The 20935-nt window shown below is 38.3% G+C and overlaps 1 protein-coding gene across 3 annotated transcripts in view; it reads left to right on the top strand.

Annotated features, from left to right (window-relative positions):
• Positions 1–20935, top strand: part of LOC132121260 (protocadherin-15-like) — a 224751-nt gene that overhangs the window by 131445 nt on the left and 72371 nt on the right. For all 3 annotated transcript variants that reach the window (XM_059530486.1, XM_059530485.1, XM_059530484.1), the window contains exons 18-19: positions 873–966; positions 8802–8930. In XM_059530486.1, the coding sequence (XP_059386469.1) occupies positions 873–966; positions 8802–8930 (223 nt within the window). The remainder of the gene's footprint in view (positions 1–872; positions 967–8801; positions 8931–20935) is intronic.

Raw genomic sequence — 20935 nt, 5'->3', positions numbered from 1 at the left:
TGATTTGAACAATTATCAAATTTTAAATTAATTGTTTTAGTCTCTCCGGAGGTCTCAGTAATTGGTAAAAAAATAAGCAGCTTTTCTTTTCTTAATTTTAAAGGTACCACTCAATATTATATTTTTTATGCATATTGTTTATTTAGAAAAAAATAAAAAAAATAAAAATTTCCCTATATAATTTATTGTTAATTGTAGGTTTATGGATAATCTGTTTGTACAGTATGTTCTTTCTTTCTTTCTTTCTTTCTTTCTTTCTTTCTTTCTTTAAGTGCTAGTGCTATTTATTTATTAATTCATTCGATTTTCAAAGTTTGTATTGTTGATGTCTGTATCATATTTGTACTCTAAAATTAACCCTACCAGCAGACAGTGCTCCAAATTTCACGACCCACAGTTTAGTGTTTGTCTCTATCACTGCTCCACAAGTCCTCAGTTAAACTTGCATTATCATGTAAACAAATGTAAATGTGTTACCAAATGCACTACGTCCTAGAATCATTTAAATTGGGTACAATGTTTTACTCATGGCTCCTGCTGCCTGACAACAATGAATCCAGTCCTAATCATCCACAGGCACAGGCAACAGTATTACAAGAAATTAATATATTGACCGGCCATCTCATTCAGCAGTACATAATTCCATCCAGCCTATATTTGATGAGGTAATTTCAGCCGAAAATTATTCACTTTGTTTGGATTTTAGCTGTGGCCTGTTATGCGAATGTTTTCTCAACACACGGTGTGAATTTTAACACTTTTTTCCCTCCCTCTTTTACTCATGCTTACTCTTTAAAGCCGCCATGAAGTTAAAACACTTAGACCTCTGAACTATATAATCCTCAGGTTTTCCACGTCATCTTTGCTTTCAGGTCTGGCATGTTGTTGTTGGCGAAGACGCTGGACAGAGAGATCACAGATCACTACATGCTAACGATCACGGCCTCCGATGGTAAACCAGATGGGGTAAGACTGAAGTCTGTCAATCAGTCACACTCAACTGAAGACGAAAAGCTGCAGTAACTGCAGTTCAAAAGATCGTAATCGAATCTTCCCCTTAAACAGACATCACATGTAGACACAGTACAACATGGCTGGCAGAGTCTAGCAGAATCAATCATGCTGATGAAAGGAAGGACAGATGAAAGTTAGAAACGGTCATAAAGTGTGCTGGGAGTATTGTATAGTCCTCTGTAGTCCCACAGATCTGTTCAGTGTTACTAGCTGTATTAATGTATTTACACATTTGTATATAGACAATGGTGACAAATAGAAATAAATTAATGCATTTATGATTAATTTATTCTGTCAGTCAGGTAGACAGTCAAATTATTCTTTCTCTCGCTGATTGTTTTTTTGTTCATTAATCAAACTGTTCTATTTGATTTATGTATTTATATATACATAACTGGTCAGTATAATATATATATTTTTTAAATGTATTTGAAAGAAATCTCTTTTATGCTCACAAAGGCTGCATTTATTTGATTAAAAATATTAATAAAATACATTTAGCATGTTATAAAATAAGTTTATATTTTAAAATTCCATTATTCCTGTAAAGCTGAATTTCCCAGGCAACTCCAGTCTTCATGGTCAAAAGAATAAATTCCTTTTTTACATTTTTATTGAAATAGAAAGCAATTATTTTAAACAGCAATAATTGTTCTGCATTATTCATCAGAAAAAAATACATCCTTGGTGGAAATCCGAGACATCTTTAAAAAAACATTTAGAAAAATTTGAATTATTCCAAACTTTTGATCAGCAGTGTAAACATAACCACAATATAAATAGATTTTCAGTAACACTCAAAATAATTTTCAATTCACTTGGAGTAAGGCATTAGACATGAACAATGAACAGTTTTTTTTATTAATCCATTTTTAACCATAATAATTTTTGTTGTATTGTTCATTTTTGTGTTACTATAACAGTACTTTACTGTATATTCATAATGGTGAAAATTGGAAAGAATACATTTATTACACATAGGGCTGTGCAAAAAAATCGAATGCGATTTTCATGCACATCTCATCAGTAAAGACGCTCCTGTAATTAGTAGTATATCTACAGCACGTGCCTTCAGATCAGGGTTGCCAGGTTTTCACAACAAATCCTGCCCAGTTGCTTCTTAAACCTAGTCCAAAACTAGCCCAATCGCGTTTCCAGGAGGTTCCCCGATAGAAATTGCTTCCCGGGGTTAAAATATACATTTTTTGGAAGGGTTGCCTTGGTAAAATTCGCATTTTAGGGGCTAAATATCACGTTATTTGTATTGGGGTTGCTTTAAACCGCGGACATGAAAAACAATCGCAGACTTGGTAACACTGGTTCAGGTGGAGCGGCATTTACTACACAGAGCCGTAGTCTACCGACAACTAACACAACATCGTTTTCAGAATCGACAAAGAATCGCCTGCGATTTTAACATCGATTTTGTGTAGATTGTCAGTGAATTACGGCTCGGTGTAGTAAATGCCAACCAGTGTTGCCAAGTCTGAGGTTGTTTTTCATGTCCGCAGGTCGAAGCGACCCCAATACAAATAACGTGATATTTAGCCCCTAAAATGTGAATTTTACCAAGGCAACCCTGCTAAAAAACTGATATTGTAACTCCGGGAAGCAATTTTTATCGGGGAACTTCCTGGAAGAGCGATTGGACTAGTTTTGAGAAGCAACTGGGCAGGATTTGTTGTGAAAACCTGGCAACCCTGATCCGAACACACGTGCTGGAGATATACTACTAATTACAGGACCGTCTTTACTGATGAGATGTGCATGAAAATCGCATTCGATTTTTTGCACAGCCCTAATTACATATGGTATTATGTTTATATGAAAAGAAAAGAGAAGCCTTCCATCGATTCACTCATTCAGTCAACCAGTCAAATCAAACTGATTGCTGTTTATTTGTTTATTCATTAATTTCAAGTGGTTGATTTCTTTTGTTTGTTTTCCTGCTAATTACACAGTAGTATATAAATTTAATTATGAAAATGAAAAGAATTTTGAGAAAAAAATAAGAATAAAGGCCCATTAACACCAAGGACAATAACTATAAACGATAAAGTTCTAAAAATCGTTCTCAATATTAAAGAATAGCAGAGTCCACATCACAACTATAACGATAAAGCCACAAAGAAACGATATTGTTGGAATCACTTTCAGAATGTTTTTTTTTTTTTTTTTTTTTAGCTGATGAATGATAAAAACACTGACAGCCAATCAGAATCAATCCTGCTGTGACGAACTAGAGAGTTTAAAGCTGCAGACGCATATGTGCTTAGAATAAACATGATATCGTTTGCTGGTGTGGACGCTAATATCGTTATCTTTATAGTTTATCTTTCAGGGCTTTAGAATCCCAGTAAAGAGAAGCCTAATATTGATTCATTTATATTGATTCCTTTGTCCATTTGTTTGCAACAGTGTTTGATTATCTTTGATTGGGTAAGTCTCCAAGCAGTTACCAGCGACTGGTCTCTCCTGTTCACTCCACTCTCACAAAGGGCTCATTGTGATTGATCTTAATAGAGGAAAATGAGGTGCATCTTACAATGAAGTGATTATGATGTAATGATGGAGATAAACGAGACGAACTGGCTTTTTAATTATGAAACAACTTTGCTTCTCTCTCTCATTGAGCCTATTTCTCTTACTGGATGAACCACCAGCAAAAATCTTACTTCGTATTCCTCGATAAAAGAGATGACTGGATTTATAACCCGCTTCAAGGACATGCAATGTGTCCACCTCCAAACTCAAGGATAATCACTTGCCTTCTTCAGGAAGAAAGTACATAAAGATCCGGCTTTAAGCACAACGGTGTCCATTTATAGCCGGACTGTCAAGGTGGTTGTCAGGTGCTGAAGTTATGTCAAAAGTCTGTGACTTTACTGTTGCATTAGCGTAGTCTTTACAAACAAGTGATGGTGATTCCAATGCTTTAATAACCCCTGGAATAATTCAAAGCACATCTTAATTGGCAGAATTCTCAGAGCCGTAATCTCTTTGCTGGCCTGTTGAGAAAGATCCATCTGTGCTTAGCTCATGAAAGTAAAATGAGAAAAAAAAAGTGCAGCAGGTTTCATTCCCATCTTCCCATTTACCCGCAAGTGTCCCTCTGTGACCTTTCTGATTCACTTGCATCTAAAAATCAAGGGTGAAGTTGAGACGTAAGGTTGGGGGAGCAAGTGTGGTTTAAGGTTTTTAAAATTCAGTGACCTTTGCTAAACCACCTGGTCATTAGCCAATTTAATATACAGTCCTTTTCCTGCAGAGGAGAAATGGAAAAATAGGTCCCTTTCTAAGGGCCCAGGGCAACACTCAGAGTTGACCTCTGTGCCCGCTGCAGTCATTTGGGCTGCTTCTTGCATTGCAAAGGGCAATGTGAAAGTCAGATTTACAAAGTCCACAAGAGAGATTTCTTCATCCCCAATCTGTGGATAGAGGAACAGATACAGCAGACGCCTGTCTGACAGACATTTGACTATTGGCACAAAGTCTTCTTTGCTTAGCTGGAATGGGCACAATTCAGTGTTAGCTCCCTTTCAATCCCAATGCTTCCATCTGACCGACTGACTGACCGACCAAGGTTTTTTTTTTTTTTTCTTTTTTTTTTTATGGCTGCAAGCAGGGTGGCTGGTGCCTTACATCAAGCTGATTTACATAACTTGAATCTTTCACAAAGGACAATCAATCAAACACACAGTACATGCATTTTTATACAGGATACAGTACACTTTTCAGCTAGATTCACTGAAGTTTGTGAAATTAGATTAAATGTTCAGCAGGTATTCAAAGACTTGTTTAAATTATATAAATGAGTATTTTTTTGAATGCTGACAGTACAGTATATAGAAATATTATAGCATTTGCTGTACTATTATTAGACAGAACTGCTAAGCAGTGTCTTTTATCAAATGCTGTGCCTTCCGGAGGTCACATTTATCTGCTACATATGTCAATGAGGCTGTACTACATTCGCCACATTGTTACTGTTGCATCGCTTCACTGCCTTTTATAAATCCTCTCCCATGTCCTCAAGTGATAGTAAAGTGACCATCGAATGCGCACTTCTGAATCCCAACAGTAGTAGTAGGCCATCCGGGTACTTTTTGCCTACTGACTTTCTAATAATATGTATTCGGCCATAATACTGTTTTCATGCTGTTTTACACATGCTATGTAGTAAGTATTTGATTTTGGATGCAGTGCATAACTAATGCACTAATGCAGAAGCAAAATGAGCATTCATGTGCGTCACTGCTCAAGTGCTTGTCTCTGAGTACTGTCAAAATAACTAAGATAAAACAGTAAAACTCTGTAGAAAATACTAAATATTGGCTGATATATCAACCTTGGCGATATATGTTGGTTGACCACTAGTTCAGACCACAAGTATTTTTTTTGCTGCATGTTGCCAGTTGCTGTAACAATTGTGCACTGATGTTGCTAAAGTTAAACTCGTCATGCCACATACAAAATCAAATCATGTTGCTGTAAATCCCCAGCTTCATTAAAATAAATGATTTCAGGCTGTTTTGTTGTTCCAAATCACTGGTGGTGTGCATGGTGAGAATTATTATCATTTCAAATCTAAGCCACTGAGAATATGTGTTCTAACTAGAATACAATTTTATTATGAAAATACCCAGGTTTAGCAATAAAGTTGCAGGATTGTCTTTCTTGCTTAAAGATTAAGGGTATCCTTCCGGTTACTAATCACAAGATTTGAACCTGTTTGCTAACAAACTGAATTACCTTGTGTGCGTTTGTCTCACCTCAAGATCAGCTTACCTTATTCTAACCCCAGAATGTACTGCAAACTCAGCAGGCTTTATTGCCGGCACATGAAAAATTTACAGGACCAATCTTCCAACTACTCCAGCATTTAAACCTTTAATAGATAAGTCAGAGCATAAGGGGGAAAACCACCTGCTAATTTATGGATTTTTGGTTTCCTCACTGGCTGGTCTGGGATATTTCCCCCCAATGTTTTATGTTTCAGGGGAAGTAACAAAATTTGCATGACATGGATGAAGAATGATCTGATAAGAGGCTGTTGTGAGGACACTAGACGTGCCGGTATTCGGTAATGCGATATATCAAGGTAATGAATATGCACAATATTGTTATCGTGGGCACTTCTACATTTGGAATGCATTTTAAGAATACTTTTCCCATCAACTGTTCAAAATGCATAACACCGCTGTATGATGCTTGAAAGACGCAAATGCGCTCTGATGTAAACAAGCACACATGAGAAGCACATGAAGGAACATGTGAGAGATGTGCTGAAAGCACATTCACTCTATGACAGCAGATGGCGTCCGTTACCCTGGAAACCCCATAAATAAAGCCACTGGTACTTTCTAAAATATATTTAAATCATTTTAAATAGCCATTCAGACTTTGTGAATTCGCTATGGTGTTCATCACAGCGCCAAATACTTAAATATTTAGACTAAATAGGGTATTTATTTTCAAACTTTTCAAACAGATTTTAATCTGGATTACAATATGCCTTAGATATTGTTTGAAAGTGTTTTGATTCTTTACATTAGGGCTTCATTAGTTAACATTGGTTAATTCTTTAGTCAACATAAACTGCCAAAGAAAAATTCTTCTGAACATTCATTAATCTTAGGTATTCCAATATTTAATAACACGTTAAAATCGAGCTATTTAATAAGCTAACGTGAACAACTTGTATTTTTTTTTAACAAAGATTAATAACTTCTGTAGCAAATGTAGCTATTGCTCATTGTGAATGTTAATGGTTAACTAATGAGGTCTTACTGTAAAGTGATACCGATTGGTCTTTATAGTTATTTTGCACTTGAATCTGTTTATTTAAACTTTATATATTTTTCTGTATTGCTTTATTGTATTTAAATGTTCAGTTATTTTTGTTATAGGAAAAAAAAATATGTAACCTGTATAATAATACTGTATTATGACATTTCAATACCGTGATAATATTGCATACCGAGATAAGAGCATTAGCAACAGGAAAATTTGATACGAGCATATCCTTAGATGACACCCTCACTTCCTGGATTCCTGGTTTTCAGTTGGTTCAGCTAGTATGTGAGGATATGTAAATGTAAATGTTTGAATGATTTCTTTCTAGTGATAGAGAGTACCCCAGGCTGCTTGTTCGTATATCCAGTGTCCCCAATTATTATTAATATTTTATTTATATATTTGAAAGAAATATAGCACAAATACAAAAAGAAATGTGTTTTTAATGATAGCTCATACTGATACTCTGCTTATCTGTTTGCCTTACTATTTTTTTTTATTTATTTATTTATTTATTTATTTTTGTGCAGCCTGGTGAAACCATCTGAAAGGCCGGACATGCTCACTTATTTATTAAGTTCGTTTATTCATTTACTCATTTGTTTGTTCGCTTGCCAGATCATTCTTTGCAATAGTATTTGTTTAGTATGATCTGTTACGGAATTGTAATTTGTGCAGTCTGGAAAAGAACATCTAAAGACCTGGTAGGAGAAGTAATTATTTGTATGAAATGTTCTCAGAAACAACTTTTACCCTAGGCTGTGTAGTCTGTGTAGTGTGAATCTAGCTGAAATTACACTACCTAACCCACTTTCAAAACACATTTGTACACAGAAAATGGTAAAATCATTTTATTTGTACCATATTTTTCGGACTATAAGTCGCACCTAAGTTTAAGTCGCATCAGTCCAAAAATACATCATGACGAGGAAAAAAACATATATAAGTCGCACTGGACTATAAGTCACATTTATTTAGTCCCAAGAACCAAGAGAAAACATTACCGTCTACAGCCGCGAGAGGGTGCTCTATGTTTTCAGTGTAGACTACAGGAGCACTGAGCAGCATAGAGCGCCCTCTCGCGGCTGTAGATGGTAACGTTTTCTCTTGGTTCATTTCTCTTGGTTCATGTCAAATTAATTTTGATAAATAAGTCGCACCTGACTATAAGTCTCAGGATCAGCCAAACTATGAAAAAAAGTGTGATTTATAGTTCGGAAAATACGGTATGTGTATTTGAAAATCACACACTATGTATCTTTAATTTGGCCAGAATTGCAGGATTCCTCTCTTCATATAAAATACATTTTAGAAAATATGAAATAAGTGTAATGTTATCATAGAATATAAAGGGTTTTATAATTAAACACATCTGAAAGGTCATCACCTTCATGGCAGTTTTACTTCGATCCACCCATTTGTAGTGTTCCCCTGAAATAATCAGGGGACTATATTTGCATAATACATGTTTTAAAAGTAGATTTATGCTACTTATATGTTTGCTGTGTTTGACTGTTTAGATGTTATGTTTCCATTCCTTATCTTTCGAAATGAGTCACTTTGTGAATTATTGGAAATGTAGATGGTTAATTGTTGTTAGTGAGTAGACAGAATTCTCCCTACCAGCATGCTAATTTGGTTGCAGCCATCAATTTGTAAAGGTGATCTATACTCTGAAATACTAATCTGCTCAACAGCTGTGAATATTTTTCATTAGACCCCATTCATGGCTTGATGATGAATGCAAATATGTTAGCAATTACACAAGTTCTGTGTAAATTAATCAGTGGAAATGGATAATTGTTAGTGAAACCAACACAGACACAATCTCACAGAGGACTCAAGGTTTGCATCTCAGATTTGTTGACGTTGTTAGATTTCTGATTGAAACTGGTTTGCTTAACCAGTACCAGTTGGATAAGTTTTTTTAATTTTTTATTTAGAAGTGTCCATGTAATGATTGAAGTAACCTGAAGCTTTCTTGTTTTCAGACCTCGACTGCTACAGTGAATATAGTGGTGACTGATGTCAATGATAACGACCCTGAGTTCGATCCTCTGCTCCCCCTTAATCTCACAGTTCAAGAGGGAGAGGTGAATGCTTTTGTGGGTCAAGTAAAGGTAAGACCGCCACCACATTCAAAATTCTTTCTACTTGTTTTCTTCTTTGCTCTCTAAACTGTTTGCTCTGCAGCTGCTTTCTGCCCTCTAGAGTCAACTCATGTCTGAATGGCAGCATTCCAGCTCTGTTGAAATCTGTGGATCATTCTGCAGTCTGAAGTGCAGTCCCATTAGTCATTAGTCATTTTGGCAAATTTCATGGGCAAAATAAGTTGCAAAATCTTTTACATGAGTTCATTTTGAAATGAAAGGTTTTCTGTACTAATTTGCATCTAATGTACATAAATTTCCAGAATAAAAAATTGGACATTGGATAAAGAAAAAAAAGAAATAAACTAGTTTCATTAATCTTGAGTGGTTTTGAATTGGACTGTCTGATTCTTTAAAAAGAATCTGCTCATGAGAGACATTTGTTTCAAGGACCACTACTAATTGCATTACAGTCACAAAATCTCAAATCATTTCGCCTTCTCCTTCAAATCCATCATAGTTACTTTCACTGAATCTGACTGTTCTTTTGTACAGTTCTATTTGAGGATTTCAGTCCCTTCCGTGGTTTCATATGACCAGTGTTAAGCAGTGCCTGCTGGGGCGTACACGTGACGCCAGCGGCTAGAGTGTCATTCTCTGCCCTCTTGAGCCCTTATGTCACGATCTCCCCATCGCTCGCCTAGTTGGCATACACCCGCAGCATACCCGCCAAAGTCCCTGCCCGCTCCACTGTTTATGATTTTCCAATTAAAGAAATGTAATTTAAATAATTTGTTACCTTCGGGGACGTGCTGTAATGAGCAGCTTTGTTGGGCTCTGTTAAGCTGCGAAGAGTTGTAATTAGTGGTCTAGATTAATAGAGCCGCACTTTGTCATCAGAATAATCAGAGGCTAATGCTGGCAGACTGTTTATTAGCAAAGCATTCCTTAAACATGTCTACTTTGTGTCAGAAAAATATACATCAGACCTCATGAGATGGGCAGGCATCATTTTTTAGGGCTTTTGATTCCGGTGTTCTAGGGATACTATATCATGCTATCATAATATATTTGCTGGAAAGATTAGATTTGATAGATTTACTTATGTAAATAAACAATAAACACTTAAATAAACAAATAAATAAATAAATAAAAAGAGACAAAACTATGGAGCCCCTAAAGGGACATGGTGATGGTAAATATAATGAGATGTATAAGCATTCTCTCACAAAACTTTTGCGTTCTCTTGAGAAACTTTGTGTTCATTCGCAAAAAATTGAGTGATGGAAATAATATGAGGTGGGAGGAAAAAACTAATTCTGTGTTTCTTAGGGATTTGCAAAAGAATGCAAATGTTTTGCAAAAGAGCTCAAAATGTGAGGCAGTGAAAATGAAATGAAAATGAAAATTGGCTAGTGGATTTAACATACCTGAGCCACTCCCCGTGCCAATGGGTATAAATAGGGCAACAGGTGCATCCACTCATTAGGTTTTACGCTGAGGAGCCGAGAACGTGTCCCGGCAACAGCGACAGGTTCAAGGTTTTGGCATGGTGACATAACATCTCCGTTCCCTCCATCAGGGAACGAGGGTTACGTACGTAACCAAGATGTTCCCTATCTGTCGGTCATTACGAATTATGTCGAACGACATATGGGGTCCTATGGAAAATGCCACAACCTGAACACCACCACAACCCTGTGGCGCTGCAATTGTCGGCAAGCCGTGGCGTGCCACAAAAGCTACGCTTAAGGTCGTAACCTTCCCAAAGCCCCAGCACAAATTCACTGACCTTGGTACCGAAGGGGCCAAAGGTTGAGTACATCGCCGCTGGAGAAGGCCACGCTGCTGTTCCGCCCACATAAAGTTAATGGAAGGGATTTCAACCTTCAGAGAAAGATTGCTTCAAATCTTCCCTGTTTTTTCTTTCAGCTTGGCAAGACAATAGGGAAGCGAGCCTTAGGAAAAGGTCGCTACGGAGACCACATCCTACCCGTAGGGAGGTGACATGTGGAGATACTGATATGGACTGACCAAGGGGGCAGTACTACATATGGAAGGGGTCACTGAAGCAGGTCCTACCTTAGAGTAGGGATGGAATGGCTGCCAGAAGAGACTGACAGAATGGGTCTGTCAAGGGAAGACACAGGTTTGCCAAGAGGGAAACCTTACCGTGGAAAAATACACATATGGGATTACCTGTAGTGTATCAAGCCATATGGAGACCTAGCCCAGTACAGGGGCTGACCGGAGCTCCGGGCATGCTAACACCAGTACTGGGCCTGGCGACAGACTGCTCCGCCAAGTCTGACTGCCGAGGGTGCTGGAGGATGCTCAACCAGGGTGCGCCAACCGGGGAACTCTACTGGGAGAAGAAAGGCGCTCGCATCCCTGTGTTAGGGGGAATGGCGCAGCAAGCGTGACACCCAGCCAGCCCTTCCCGCCAATTTACCTGTTACCCAACACACAGGAAGAAACTGGCTCTACACGAAGGTTGTAAAACCTCACGAAGGTATTAGATGGTGCCCAGCCGGCAGCTAGACAGAGGCGCCGTGCGCCAGCGCATAGGAGGAGGCCACACTCCGTGTGGAGTGGGCCTTCACCCCCAGGGGGCACGGCTCGCCTTGGGAATGGTACGCTAAGGCGATGGCATCCACTATCCAGTGGGCCAACCTCTGCTTGGAGACAGCCTTCCCCTTCTGCTGACCTCCAAAGCAGACCAGGAGCTGCTCAGAGCTTCTGAAGCTCTGGGTGAGGTCCACGTATATGCGAAGCCCTCTTAAGGGACACAGCAATGCCAAGGCTGGATCTGCCTCCTCCAGGGGCAGCACTTGCAGGTTCACCACCTGGTCTTGGAAGGGAGTGGTGGGAACCTTGGGCACGTATCCCGGCCGGGGTCTCAGGACAACGTGAGAGTAGGCCGGCCTGAACACAAGGCACTCTTCACTTACCGAAAATGCTTGGAGGTCCCCGACCATCTTGATGGAAGTGAGCGCGATCAGGAGTGCTGTCTTGAGAGACAGGAACTTAAGCTCTGAATCCAGCGGCTCAAAGGGACCCCTCTGAAGTCCTGTTAGGACAATAGCGAGGTCCCAGGAGGGAATCAGGGGTGTCCTAGGAGGATGTAACCTTCTGGCACCCCTCAGGAACCTAACGATCAGGTCATGTCTCCCCAGGGACCGGCCGTCCACTGCATCGTGATGGGCTGAAATGGCAGCCACATACACTTTCAGGGTGGGTGGTGACAGCCCACGCTCCAGCCTTTTTTGCAGGAAAGAAAGCACGAGGGGACGTCGTGGGTGAGAATGAGGAGGCAGTGCGTCACTCATCGTCAACTCGCGAGCCTTGCAACTCGGAGGAAAGGGAAATTGCTCTTTTATGAAAAAGTGGGTGCCACCGGCCATTGGACCAGCGGCGGAATAGAAAGAAACAAAAACTGAGGATTCCCCCTCTGGGGGAAGGAGTGGCTCTGTCTCCACCAGCTCCTGAAGAGCAGTCTCCCACATCTCTGAATTACGTGTCAGGGCCGCTTAGTCGTCTTCCTAGAGGACTTTGCAGCCGGAAGTGACACAGGGGGCGCCGCTCTCCTGCGCGGGGCTCAACGGGCCAGCCTCGAAGAACTCTCAGCACGGGGCGGAGCTGGTGTGGAGGACGCAGGGGGGTGCCCATGGCGACAAACCGGCTGAGGCACTGCCCGCGATGGAATGGTGGCAACCGGAGGATCACGTCGTGGCGAGATGTGCTGTATGGCCTCAGTCTGCTGTTGTTCTGTCAGGAACTGCTGGGCACAGTCCCTGACAGCGTCGTCACACAGGACAGCCTGGGAAATGGGAGTGTCGAAAAGTGCACTTTGTAGTGTAGTGAGGACGGAGGAATGAAATGAGCTGCTTCTGGCCATAAAAAAGGGGCCATCCACGACTACATCACTTCCCCATGCACATCCGGGAAGAAAGGAACCAGAGCAAAACGCGGTTGTGAGCCGCGCTCTACACCGAGAACCAATCGAACAGCCATGAGCACTCAGGAGGATGCGGACGAAACGGTGTCTTTAAAAAGACGCGAATCGTCCATGATTTGCTCTTTTAGGAAATCTGCTCTCTTAGTTGAAGCGCCCAGGGGAATCGCTGAAAGGGACACCACTGTTTGCGCTGTACCGCCAACCAGAACAGCTTCCCGACACACAGCAGATTAATGGCTTTGTTTAGTATAACAGCTTTCATACAACCACTCGGCTCCGAAGCAAAAATCTAATGAGTGGATGCACCTGTCGCCCTATTTAAACCCATTGGCACGGGGAGTGGCTCAGGTATGTTAAATCCACTAGCCAATTTTCATTGGCGTTTTCTCTTAAACTCAGAGATGATTGGCCTCCCAAGTGAGACCCCATATGTCATTCGACATAACTCGTAGTAACCTACAGATAGGGAACACTGAAGCTAATATTTAAAACAGGCTAATATAGATTTCATTTTTGATTTAATTATATTAATTTGGCTGAATTTACATTGAAATGTCCATTTTGCTTGAACGTATTGTATTAACTAAATCGTTTATTTGTTAATGCTAATTATTATATAATCAGTTTTACAACCCGAATTCCGGAAAAGTTGGGACGTTTTTTAAATTTTAATAAAATGAAAACTAAAGGAATTTCAAATCACATGAGCCAATATTTTATTCACAATAGAACATAGATAATGTAGCAAATGTTTAAACTGAGAAATTTTACACTTTTATCCACTTAATTAGCTCATTTAAAATTGAATGCCTGCTACAGGTCTCAAAAAAGTTGGCACGGGGGCAACAAATGGCTAAAAAAGCAAGCAGTTTTGAAAAGATTCAGCTGGGAGAACATCTAGTGATTAATTAAGTTAATTGATATCAGGTCTGTAACATGATTAGCTATAAAAGCTTTGTCTTAGAGAAGCAGAGTCTCTCAGAAGTAAAGATGGGCAGAGGCTCTCCAATCTGTGAAAGACTGCGTAAAAAAATTGTGGAAAACTTTAAAAACAATGTTCCTCAACGTCAATCTCATCATCTACAGTGCATAACATCATCAAAAGATTCAGAGAAACTGGAGAAATCTCAGTGCGTAAGGGACAAGGCCGGAGACCTTTATTGGATGCCCGTGGTCTTCGGGCTCTCAGACGACACTGCATCACTCATCGGCATGATTGTGTCAATGACATTACTAAATGGGCCCAGGAATACTTTCAGAAACCACTGTCGGTAAACACAATCCGCCGTGCCATCAGCAGATGCCAACTAAAGCTCTATCATGCAAAAAGGAAGCCATATGTGAACATGGTCCAGAAGCGCCGTCGTGTCCTGTGGGCCAAGGCTCATTTAAAATGGACTATTTCAAAGTGGAATAGTGTTTTATGGTCAGACGAGTCCAAATTTGACATTCTTGTTGGAAATCACGGAAGCCGTGTCCTCCGGGCTAAAGAGGAGGGAGACCTTCCAGCATGTTATCAGCGTTCAGTTCAAAAGCCAGCATCTCTGATGGTATGGGGGTGCATAAGTGCATACGGTATGGGCAGCTTGCAGGTTTTGGAAGGCTCTGTGAATGCTGAAAGGTATATAAAGGTTTTAGAGCAACATATGCTTCCCTCCAAACAACGTCTATTTCAGGGAAGGCCTTGTTTATTTCAGCAGGACAATGCAAAACCACATACTGCAGCTATAACAACAGCATGGCTTCGTCGTAGAAGAGTCCGGGTGCTAACCTGGCCTGCCTGCAGTCCAGATCTTTAACCTATAGAGAACATTTGGCGCATCATTAAACGAAAAATACATCAAAGACGACCACGAACTCTTCAGCAGCTGGAAATCTATATAAGGCAAGAATGGGACCAAATTCCAACAGCAAAACTCCAGCAACTCATAGCCTCAATGCCCAGACGTCTTCAAACTGTTTTGAAAAGAAAAGGAGATGCTACACCATGGTAAACATGCCCCGTCCCAACTATTTTGAGACCTGTAGCAGAAATCAAAATTGAAATGAGCTCATTTTGTGCATAAAATTGTAAACTTTCTCAGTTTAAACATTTGCTATGTTATCTATGTTCTATTGTGAATAAAATATTGGCTCATGTGATTTGAAAGTCTTTTAGGTTTCATTTTATTGAAATTTAAAAAACGTCCCAACTTTTCCGGAATTCGGGTTGTAACTAATTCAAACTGGCAACTTGTCTTTGGAACTATTCAATAAAAATATGGCTCTTCAATCAGGTACAGTAGCACATTTCCACTGTTTATTTTAGATTCACTAAACACAACTCATGAATCATGGTTATTTTTATGAATTGAACTGTGTGGTTGAGCTGTATGTTTGACTCTTTTAAAAGAATCAGCTCAATAGAGCTATTTGTTTTTGAATCAGACTACACTGCTCGTGTTCATTTTTGCATGCAGCCTGCAAAATAAGACAGAATCCTCTTATTGCTTCACATTCTGTATAGACTCTGAACTGACTTTCACAACTACACTACATATCCGTTCCACGTTTTTCTCCTTTTTTCTCAGACATAATTCCTGCTCACTGATTCGCACGGATATTTATACTGCAGTATAGCAAAATCCCTACACTTGTATGTATATATCATGATACAACGCCAGTTTTGCTAATTGTTCACCTCTTGAGGTAATATTTGTGTGAGAGCTGCAGTACGACAAGCTTCATTTACAAACCCTCACTTGTCCTGAATTAATTTAGAGCTCCTGACACGTCTCCCAGCGAGAGGCACATTGGATATGGTCCAAAGCTTAATGCTAGCTAAACATCCCCTACGGCTAACGCAGCAGAGGTTTCCATATCATTAGAGAAATGCCCACAGAGCTCTATTAGCACTATCACAGCAGAGTCTGCATCGCTGCTGATATTACACCTGGCCGGTGTGCTCATTTCAAATGACTCCAAATACGCCACAGCATGGGAAATTTAAACTTGTTTGAAGTCGGTTAAGTTCAGGCCTGAGAGTCTCATCTCATTGTCTGCAGTTGGAGATCCCGTTGGTTGACATGATTTCCATATTCTTGTGCTTGTTTTTCATCTGAACACTTTTTATGAACTCGAGTACTTGCCATTTTGATGTGGGCAGAAACAGACACATTAATTTTCTTCCAGCCTCTCTTTGATTTACTTGTCTGTATTCCATCAATACGCCTCATAATGATTTCAACTCAAAGCAGAAGTGAGACAAATAAGTGGGCAACTGTTGTTATCAGAGGTGCTACAAATTAGTGTGATGCATGACCACTAATTAGAAAACATAGTGAGAACTTGTATATCTGCCATTAGGGCTGTCACTTTTTATTTGATATTCGAATATGCATTCGAACATGAAGTGAAATATCCGTAATCGAACTATATATAAAATATCCGGTTTTTAAATTCCCATGTGTAGTGCATTTTTTACAGTCTATGACTAGACCGTTTGATTTTTATTTTATTATTTGCCATCTTATACAGTGGAGGGCACTCTATAGACGTATTGCAACGTAGGCCCATGACCAAATCAAGCGAATAAGAGCTAGTAGCCAGGCACGTCTGTGCGCTCCGAACGTGTGTTCTCCACCGAGGGGAACATTGTAAATAAAAAGAGAGCCGCACTTGATCCAGAGCAAGTTGATAGACTGGTGTTTCTTGCAAACAATATTAAGAAATGAATTAGGCTTGGCTATATGCCTTACTCCTGCTGCTGTTGTCACGTTATTGTTTGTGCCTGTTCTGAATCGTTTTTTCTTTTCTTTTTTCATTTAGCCTACTGTTGTGGGATATGCATAGTGGCACTACATATAAATTGATATTCTAAGTTGATAACCTGCTGTTTCAAACATTAAGTTTAAAAATAATAATCCAGATAGTCCTGTTTATGCACCCTGTTAAACATTTGTGATGGAATCTGCATTAGGGACCGTTCACATATTGCTTCTTTTGCGTGCTCATGTTTGTTATTTACAAGGTATGCGCGCTCATAATGGAAGCGACGCGGACGCAGGCGCGTCCACACTGCATTGAGTTCAAAACATCTCAACTTTTCAGAATGCTGCAAGCGCACCACGGGTCATGTGACAAGAAATAACCAATCAGCTTCATCCTTTCCCGTAACAACATTGAAAGCTCAGCCAAGCAAGTGGGGTGTCAAGTAGATATTAGAATATATTCGAATACATTGCATGATATTCGATATCCGTTCCAATTAGATTTTTCTCAAAAGTTAAAGCCCTATCTGCCATTATTTGCCTGATAATGCAGTCAGCATTTGTAAAATCAAACCCCCTTTTTTTCCAGTACATTCAACTTTCCAGAAAAAAAAAGGAATTAGGGGTTTTTACATTACATACTTTTCAACTAAAAACTGAACTTTTTTATATGTTTTGGCCATTCATGCACATTAGATACCCACGTTTTGTGGGCCAAAAATGGCAAATTTTGAAAACGGAGTTCGAAGTGCAGGTTTTTTGTAAACTATTCCATATAGTCTCTGTGTAAACTAAAAAAAAAAAGAAAAGAAAAAAAAAACACTGACACGCGCATGCATATTACATGTTTTAGAAGTGCCGTAAGTAATTACATTTTCATGTAAGATTACTAAGACTTTGTGGAATCGTTAATCATTAAGAATAGAAAAGTGCATTAACATGTCACATGGGATTTTGATGTCACTGAATTGACTAAGGACAAAGCTTTAGTGCTCTCCATTTCATGATGTTGGACTTTGGAAACATTAGGAAGCAAAACAATAGTAGCATGTTGTCAGAGTGATTCTTATTTAATTTTTACAGCATATAGGGCCATCACAGAGAAAAGTGAGATATGTAAGAATGCAAATTTTAGTGTGCTGCTCCTTAAAAAAACAAATACAACATTAATTAAAAATATGCTTTCTTGATCACTTCCCACTGTGTTTTTACAAGACAGGCATCACAATGTGCCTCCAAAAATGAGCAAGCATCGTATGACATTTCTGCTGTGCCCTATATTCAAGTTTAATTTACTTTCGATTGATTACTGAGAAGATGAATGCTTTCATTACCGCCTTTTGCTTACCTTAGCATGTGATAAAGAATGCACAGGAACCATCTCCTTAATGCTATCTTTATTTTGAGTTTGTTTTCCTGCCATTATTTCCACCTTATTTTCAGAGGGAAGTTAACTTAAATGTTTCCAAATAACCAAAATTATGATATCCATTTAGAGCAGCAAATGAAAGCAAAATATTTCTTGACCTTAAGGACAACATAGAGAACAGCCCATAAATAAAGGCACTGGGTTTCTGTGAATTTCAGCTGTGCATCAGTGATTTTAAAAAATAAATAAAGCTTATACTTAAAAAAAATAAATAAATAAATAAATAAATAGATCAAATAAATATTAATAATAATAATAATAATAATAATAACTCCTTTTCATTTACTTATTTATTATTATTTATTCATCAGTTTCAACCCCAAATCTTTTTGAAGCATGTTGACTGTATTGCTGCTGGGTAATTAAGTTGTAATTTCCAATGCATAAAAAGATAATATATATAATAAATTAAAATATTTATAATAACTTTAAAAAAAGTTTTTTTTTTTCATTTATTTATTTGTATGTTTGTTTGTTCATTTTGGAAACATTTAATATGTTATTCACTCACTTATTCAAAGAAATTCTGACACCAGCTGTTTTGGAACTACATTGCCAATATTGCTGCTGGGTAATTAAGTTATCAGTTTTAACTTCCCACTTCAAAAAGTGCATCAGAATGACAATCGATGTTTAATGTGAGCTTGTGAAAAGCGATAATACTGATTTAGCAGAGATGCAGGTGTATAATTTCATGCAAATGTGATGGAGACATACTCAGTTAATGATAAACATTTTCGGCAAATAAAATGCATCAGTAACTCAAAGTTCTTATATAAAATAATAATGATAAAACCTGTTTATGAAAGCATTTGCAGAACCAGGTGTATAAAACATGGTAAATGATCTTCTCTCTTGGTAATCACAAACCTGCAAAACATATGCTTTGTGCATTGTGTTTCTTCATACATCGTCTTCTGAGCTATGGTTAATGGAATGCTATTTGTGACACCTATCGATACATAATTTATTTGTCTCTGCATATTTAACCCTTAAAGGCACTTTTCTTTGTTTTTCAGACCTATTCTAGCAGTCACATCAAGTGCCATATATCATTATAAACAGGAGAACTTGAAGTTTAAGTCTAATTTAAAGTCACAATTTTCCTTTTGTTTTCTCTAAGAATTAATGAACTTACAGTATTTTAAGAAAAATGCAAGCAACAATTGGGTGTTTCTTTTACTGTGTACTCAAACAGAAACTCCTAAAGTGTGGATATTTTTCTTTAGAAAGTTGTATCTGGGTGTTTTACACTTCAAAATAAAATTTTATTTGCATATAACATTCCCCAAGCAAGCTATATCCATTTATTACAATATTGTTATACAATATTGCTGCGCTTTTAAAGGTACAGGTTGTAGGACCTGCCACTAGAGGGCGCACTACCAAAACAATAACAATCGCATGGTTTGATGACGCTAAGAAGGAGCGTGGAATGATGGGATTTGTTGTCTTCTACCCAACCGCTGACAGCCATCAATCAGACGATATGAAAACGATTACCACTTGTTCAACAAATATATACACTCGTGTACATTCAAACACAATAATTGGGCATACATAGCAAACGCGAGTTCAATATTTTGCACGAGTAGATTACATACAATGTCAATGTCAAATATCTTACAAATTGTACCGTTAAGTGAAAAACCGGCCCATTTTGCTTACTAACAATAGAGATGTGTCCAAAAAATTTTAGGGAGTGAAGAAAATGGAAAGAGTGTTATACTATAACAAAACATTTTTTTTTCAGAGAAATATATTTTCAATCTGAGTATGAACAATAAACACAAACCGTGCAGCAAGTAGTAAAAGCAATTGCACAAATTGTCTTCTTCAACAATACAAACAATTCACAAACTACACACAAAATGAGTGAGAAATATTCAGAGTGCAAAAGAAAACATAGTGCAAATTATCTTTATGAACTATATAAGAATTATTTACTCAATATACATAATATAAATGATTGATCCGCTGGCTGTAATCTGCATCAGAATTTCAGAAATTCCAGTGCTTTATCAGACATGTACCGTGGTTTCATCCTTGTTTTTTGGTCTGTTTTGTCAAAGTACTCAAAGTTATGTCTTGTGTTTTTCTGTGCTTTTCTCGTGCAGATGTGTTATTTTGTGTTTAATTTAACTTTGCGTTCGTTCATATTTCCAAAGAATAGTTTTTCAAAAGATCAAAACCTATGTTTATTGGTTGAATATGGGACAGTCTGAACCAATCTGAGCACTGGGGTGGGACTAAGAGTCAACAATCGTTCTCGTTTGGCTTAGAGGAACAAAATGCATTGGTTTCTTCTGGCGAATCAATGTTGTCAAAAAGTGATAACGTAATCACGTACACTACAAGCCTCTTAATATCCAAATGAGAGAAGTAGGATAATCTCCGCTTTACGGCACTTTTTAAATCATTCAGATAGGATTAGCAGTTCAAAAGTTATTAAACATTTAAGAACAACAGTTCTTTTTTTAATAATTTTGTTTGTAGCAATCACATTGTTCATTGCTGATGAAAGTGGCATCTACTGTTGATGTGATGCTGTGAGCTGTTAAAGGCTTTTCAATTACCATAGTAAGTGTCTTATTAAATACTATTTTAGTATTATTCACTTTCACTGTTACTTTTGACAAGCTTGGTGGGCATTAGAAAGCACACTGTCACCACTGCTTCAGTTACTGCATGCTAAAACTTTCCCTGAACGGTCTGTGATACTGGCATTTTCTTTAAACATTTATCTCATAATTATATATGAAACATCTCAAATTAAAGACATCACTGGAGCTCACTGGAAAGGACCATTTGAAGCAAGCTTTTATCCCTTCACTAATACATATCGTAGAGCTTGATTTTTTTGGATTGTTGTCATTTAAACATGGAAAATGTGTCAAAG

Source organism: Carassius carassius, chromosome 39 (assembly GCF_963082965.1).
Source record: "Carassius carassius chromosome 39, fCarCar2.1, whole genome shotgun sequence".
Lineage (NCBI taxonomy): Eukaryota > Metazoa > Chordata > Actinopteri > Cypriniformes > Cyprinidae > Carassius > Carassius carassius.
Note: the sequence above shows the minus strand (reverse complement) of the source record. Positions and strands in the feature narration are given on the sequence as shown.